The 5,894-nt window shown below is 47.6% G+C and overlaps 1 protein-coding gene across 3 annotated transcripts in view; it reads right to left on the reverse strand.

The window, feature by feature from the left end:
* Positions 1-2,777, reverse strand: part of Znf205 (zinc finger protein 205) — a 10,427-nt gene extending 7,650 nt beyond the window's left edge. For 2 of the 3 annotated variants that reach the window (XM_029533089.1, XM_029533088.1), the window contains exons 1-2: positions 2,486-2,763; positions 1,969-2,105 (exon numbers count right to left, since the gene is read on the reverse strand). In XM_029533089.1, the coding sequence (XP_029388949.1) occupies positions 1,969-2,025 (57 nt within the window). In that variant the 5' untranslated portion in view covers positions 2,026-2,105; positions 2,486-2,763. Of the gene's footprint in view, positions 1-1,968; positions 2,106-2,485 lie in introns of all 3 variants that reach the window. The other variant, XM_021221876.2, reaches the window with a different exon arrangement.
* Between the last annotated feature and the right edge of the window lie 3,117 nt (positions 2,778-5,894).

Raw genomic sequence — 5,894 nt, forward strand, 5'->3', positions numbered from 1 at the left:
AGGCGGATTTCTGAGTTCGAGGCCAGCCTGGTCTACCAAGTGAGTTCCAGGACAGCCAGGGCTATACAGAGAAACCCTGTCTCGAAAAATCAAAAAAAAAAAAAAAACTTAGCAAATCTGATTCAAAACTAAAAGGCTGAAAGAGGCCTTGAGATGGAACTTAGTAGAAGATTGCTTATGTGTGCCTGAGGACCAGGGTGCAGCCCTTAGTGTGTGTCTCTCTCTGACCCACCCTCCCTCCACAGACACGCACAGGCAGGAGGCTGGGGAGCATAGCTCAGTAACAGAGTGCTTGTTAGGGTTACTAGGCCTGATCCCCAGCACTGTCCAGAAACAAACAACAAATAAAGGCCCAGAGACTGGAAAAATGCCCCAACAGTTAGAGCACTTAATACTGCTGCAGAAGACCCGAGTTACGTTCCCAGCATCCATGGTGGACAGCTTAGAGCAACCTGTAACTCCTGCAGAAGACCCGAGTTACGTTCCCGGCATCCATGGTGGACGGCTTAGAGCGACCTGTAACTCCAGCTCCAGGGAATTTCATGCTCTCTTTGGACTAAGAGCATCTGCGTTCTCCACCCACCCACCCACCTCTCTCTCTCTCTCTCTCTCTCTCTCTCTCTCTCTCTCACACACACACACACACACACACACACACACACACACAAACATACATACATATAAATAAATATAAGTAAAAAAGAGGAAAGAAGGAAGAGGAGGCACAGAGAATGAGATGGAGCCACACACATACTTGGCTCTGGGAATAGTCACAGCCATGAAAAGTCTCCCTTCCTGAAAGCCATCCAAGGGAGTGGGCCCTGTACAACTATGAGAGACTAAACCCAGGTCGTCTTAAGCATCTTTGTTGATGGGAACTTCCCAGGCAGCCACAAGAAGCCACCACACCCAGGCTGGAAGACACAAGACAGGTCTGAACTACCAAGCTCTAAAGCCTCCCTTGCACTGGGGATGAATGTCTGATGAGTTCCCACCTAGAAACCACGACGTAGCCAGTTGGCCTTTCCCTCCCTGCCTGGGATTGACTGCTGGTCTGGACTCAGCTGCTCTACTGCCTGCATAAAACAGTTACAAGGACCAAGTGGTTGAATGAGAGACAGTTGTCAGCTCCAGAAAGTTCTAGATAAACAAAGAGCAATGCAAGTAATTACTACTGTTACTCCACCAGTGTGCAGCTGAAAGGGTGTGACATCAGCGGAGAATGCAGTTACACGAAGCTCACTGGGTATCAGAGGAAGGGGCACTGGACACTGGTAACAATTCTTTGAACATCTACACCATAAAATCAGCAGCACGTATACTATTGTATATTTATTAATATTTATAACATCAACAAAGCTAGGTGGGAGGACCCCAATTCCTCTGACTTGGTCTAGTAGTTCTGGGTGTTCTTGGTTCGTGGACCACAGGAGTCATCAGTTACATGCTGGCCAACTGCTTACAGACAACTCTAACACTCATTATCTCCTTCAAGCCTACCAGAGACCTAGTAAGATAAGTGGGAATGAGTCAACTTTACACACAGCACAAGTAGGTCCCACAGAGCAGGGTTGCCCAAGTCACACACCAGGCCTGAGGCTGTGTCAGAATCCTCTAGCTCCAAGCCCAGGGTCAAGCCATAAAAATGGCGATACACACACACACACACAGTAACAGGCAGAACTAGAACTTGGACCCGGAATGGTAAGCCAAGAGAACGTGGGCAGTAGAGGACTTCCCTGTGTTCTGTGGGCGCTATGCCCCTTACTGGACAGAACAAAGACAGTTACCCTGAAAAGGCAAGTTGGAAACTATTTTCCATGATTACACCTCTTCCCCCACACCCTTGCCCAGTGGCAATCCGTTCTCACAGTGACTCTCATGCTTCCTTTTGTCCAGACATCGGTTTTGAAAACGCCCTCTCCTCCAGTTCAAGGCATCCCTCCCCTAGCTAGGATCCCGTGATACCTCATGGCATTTCTCCTTGTTCTCGGTAGCCGCGATGCTTTGACTGTCTGCAGACATCTTCCACTTCAGAGCCAGGAAAAACAGCAAATGGTTCTCTCCCTAGCTAGACGAGCCCCATCCAGGTTTTAGCCAAGAACCTGGAAAAGAGGAAAGAAATCACTACCTTAGGAACACTTCCAAAGTGTCCAGCACTCCCCATGCCTGACCACAGTGCATACGAAGTCTGCCAGCCCCGCGGTGAATGATATTTTCTGGTTTCTTTGAAAGGAATGGTATTGTCCCCTTTGTCACTGAAGCAAGAGCCCTAAATCTCAGTGAAGCCAGGTGATGGCAAGTGAGGGCTGAATCGGAATCAGGGCTTCTTGTCATGAGGTGCGGAAACTTCTGCGGAGAGCCTCCCAAGGAGGCGCCAGTGCGTTGATGCCTGCTGTGTGCCCCAGCCGGACACAGAGCTTCGCCTGAAACCCACAAATCAGCTGCCCACTGTCAGCCGTTCTCTAAAGCTGCAGCTTCCCACCTGGGTATGTTCATCGTGGTCGTGGTCTGGGTGGTACACGTCTTCATCTTCCCAATCCTGGGTCCAGCCCCCTCATTATCGCTTGCCAGCCTTCCACCTTTGACCCTGCCCCCTTCTGCAAGCTGACTGCACGAGCCGATTTCCATGTGCGTTCTCTAGCACCACCTTCTCACCAAGGAGGAAGCAAAGGAGACCCGGGGGTAGGGGTGGGGGTGGAGACCCCTCCCTAGGGTGAAACCAGTGTCTGCAGCCAGAACAGAACGGATGGGGAAGCCCGGTGGAGGCTGGGATTAGGGACAACAGGAAGTTCCTTCCAGATCCCATTCCCCAACTCAGCTGCAGTTTTACAGGGTTCCCTGATTCGAGGGTTCCGGGTCTGAGGTCCCTTGCCTTTGCTGCACCTGCTTTTGGCTTGGGAGAAAGTGTCAGTGCTGGCTCTCAATGCTTACTATACCCAGTGGTATCTATAAACACGAAACAGAAAAACGGAAGATGCTCCGAGCATTGTGGCACATGCCTTTAATCCCAGCACTCGAGTGGCAGAGGTAGGCGGATCCTTGAATCCTTGCCTCGAACAGCACAGAGAAGCTGTCTCAAAAGCAAAACAAAACATCATTTCTGAGTGTTTGGTGACTCAAAGTCATCACTGCAGTCATCCTAACGGAGCGGCATTTTTACACTCAGCTGAATGGAAGAGGCAGAGCCATTCTCTCTCTCACACCACACCCACACATCAGAAGGTCACATACTCCTCTGGAGCGCTTTGGATCCTCCCCAACTGGCAGAGTGCTCCATCCCTGAGTGCACTTAGGAAACAGGATGGAACTCTCTGTAGCCCACCCTGATGCCTACCTATCTGCAAGATGGGAGAGAAATTGGATTTCAAAAGACTCATTTAGGCTCAATAATAGAGGCATCTGGAGATTGACCCAGGGTGGATTTGAGAGGAGTTGGGGGAGGTATGGGGGATGAGTATAGTTCAACTACATTGTGCAGAACTCTGAAGAACTAAAGAAGATGTCGTGGATTTGTTGTCTCAGCTATGTAGCCCTAGCTTCCCTGGAACTCACTATGTAGACCATGCTGTCCTCTAACTCTCAGGGATCTGAAGCTACTGTAGTTTTTAAAAGACAGGGGGTGGGGTGGAGTGATGGCTCAGAGGTTTAGCGCATTGGCTGCTCTTCTAGAGGACTTATGTTCAACCTCTAGCACCCACAGGGTGGTTTCCTAGGAGATCTGACGCCCTCTGCTGAATTCCAAGTGTCTTGCACCCACATGGCACACAGGCATATATACAACAAAATAATAATAACTTTTAAAAAGGGACTGACTCAGTTGTCCAAGATCCTGATGCTACCTTCAGACCTGGGGAACTAATCTCTAAGGGGGAAGAAAGTGACTGTGCTTTTTTTTTTTTTTTTAAGATTTATCTATTTATTATATGTAAATACACTGTAGCTGTCTTCAGACACTCCAGAAGAGGGAGTCAGCTCTTGTTACAGATGGTATGAGCCTTCATGTGGTTGCTGGGATTTGAACTCTGGACCTTTGGAAGAGCAGTCGGGTGCTCTTACCCACTGAGCCACCTCACCAGCACGCAACCATGCTTCTTATTCCATCCATTACAGTTCTTTGGGACAGAGCACGGGAGTGTTAGGTGAGGGGTGGAGCCTTAGCCTGAAAACACTTCCTGGGGGGGTCTACAGGAATTCATCCTGTGCCTGCTGGCTACAGCTCACCCAGTCTTCTGAGACTGGACCTTTCATTCCAAAAGGCAAACACTAGTAGCTGAACAGTGGTTTGATCCTATAATCTCAGGAGTGATCAGAAGGCTGAAGCAGAGGATTAACAAAAAGAGAAGCCAGGTAGAGAAGGCTACATGATTCACATAAACTAGGGCTATGTAGCAAGAAGTTGTCTTAAAAAATGAACAACAAAAGACAAGAAATTGTCTTTAAAAAGAACAACAAAAGAGAACAACCCTAGTTCCCTGCACAAGTTCACATGCATGTAATGTGGGTTCACTGGGCTTAATTTCTTTTAAATTTGCTGCAGTGGGTGTCACGGGGTTGGGATTCTAATTAGTCGGAAGACTGAGTCATGAGAGTTACAAGTTCAAGGCCTGCCTGGGCAACTGTGAGACCTGTCTAAAAAACAAAAAGGCTATGGAACAGATTAATGATAGAGCATTTCTCTCATATGTGCCAGGCCCTAGGCTTACATTCTAGTGATTTCTAAAATGAGTAAAGTAATAGTTAACCGCACCATTAAAAAAATGATAATGATTGGAGTTCCCTTGAAGTGTGTGTGTGTGTGTGTGTGTGTGTGAGAGAGAGAGAGAGAGAGAGAGAGAGAGAGAGAGAGAGAGAGAGCCCAGCCCTGGCTGTCCTGGAACTTGCTTTATAGACCTGGCTGACCTCAAACTCACAGAGATCCACCTACCTCTGTGCTGAGATTAAAGGCACGCACCACCACTGCCACCCGGACAAATTTGATTTTTTTAAAAAAACAGAACATTTGGGTTGGTGAGATGGCTCCGCAAAAACCATATTTGCTGTGAAAGTGTGGTGATCGGAGTTTGATTCCTAGAAACCACATAAAAGTATAAAGAGGGAATAGATTTCACAAAGCTTTTCTCTAACACCTATGCTCACACCACACGTACACACACACACACACACACACACATACATGCACACACATATTTTTTTTAAAAAAAAAATCAGAACATTTGGCAACACCAGACTCTGTACAGATGGTAAGTTTTGCAAGTGGCCTGTGTAGCTTGGAATTAGTAACTCTACTCTGGAACTTCATGATGCTTGTGGGGTTCGGAGGTAGCTCAGTGGTTAAGAGCACTGACTGCTCTTCTGAAGGTCCTGATGTGAGCAAATACATGGTGGCTCACAACCATCCATAATGAGATCTGGAGTGTCTGAAGACAACTACAGTGCACTCACATATAATAAATAAGTAAATCTTTTTTTAAAAAAAAAGTTTGTTTGTTTGTTTGTTTGTTTTAAAAAAAAGAACACTTGTTCATGCAGAGAACCAGGTTTGGATTCCCAGAATTCACATGGTGTCTCCCAGTGGTCTGTAACTCCAGTCCCAGGGGAATCTGATGTGCCTTCCCAACCTCCTCAGGCACCAGGCACACACACACGCTGCACATACATACATGCAGGGAAAGCATGCACATAAAAAGTAAGAAAGAGAACATGGGAGTGAGGGCAGGGATCCTGATATAAAACACAATCACACTTGAGGAATTGTGGGATGTGTCTTGAGTCTACTGCCGATATAAAACACGACGAGAGCCGGGCGTGGTGGCGCACGCCTTTAATCCCAGCACTTGGGAGGCAGAGGCAGGTGAATTTCTGAGTTCGAGGCCAGCCTGGTCTACAAAGTG

This window comes from Mus pahari, chromosome 21 (genome assembly GCF_900095145.1).
Source record: "Mus pahari chromosome 21, PAHARI_EIJ_v1.1, whole genome shotgun sequence".
NCBI lineage: Eukaryota > Metazoa > Chordata > Mammalia > Rodentia > Muridae > Mus > Mus pahari.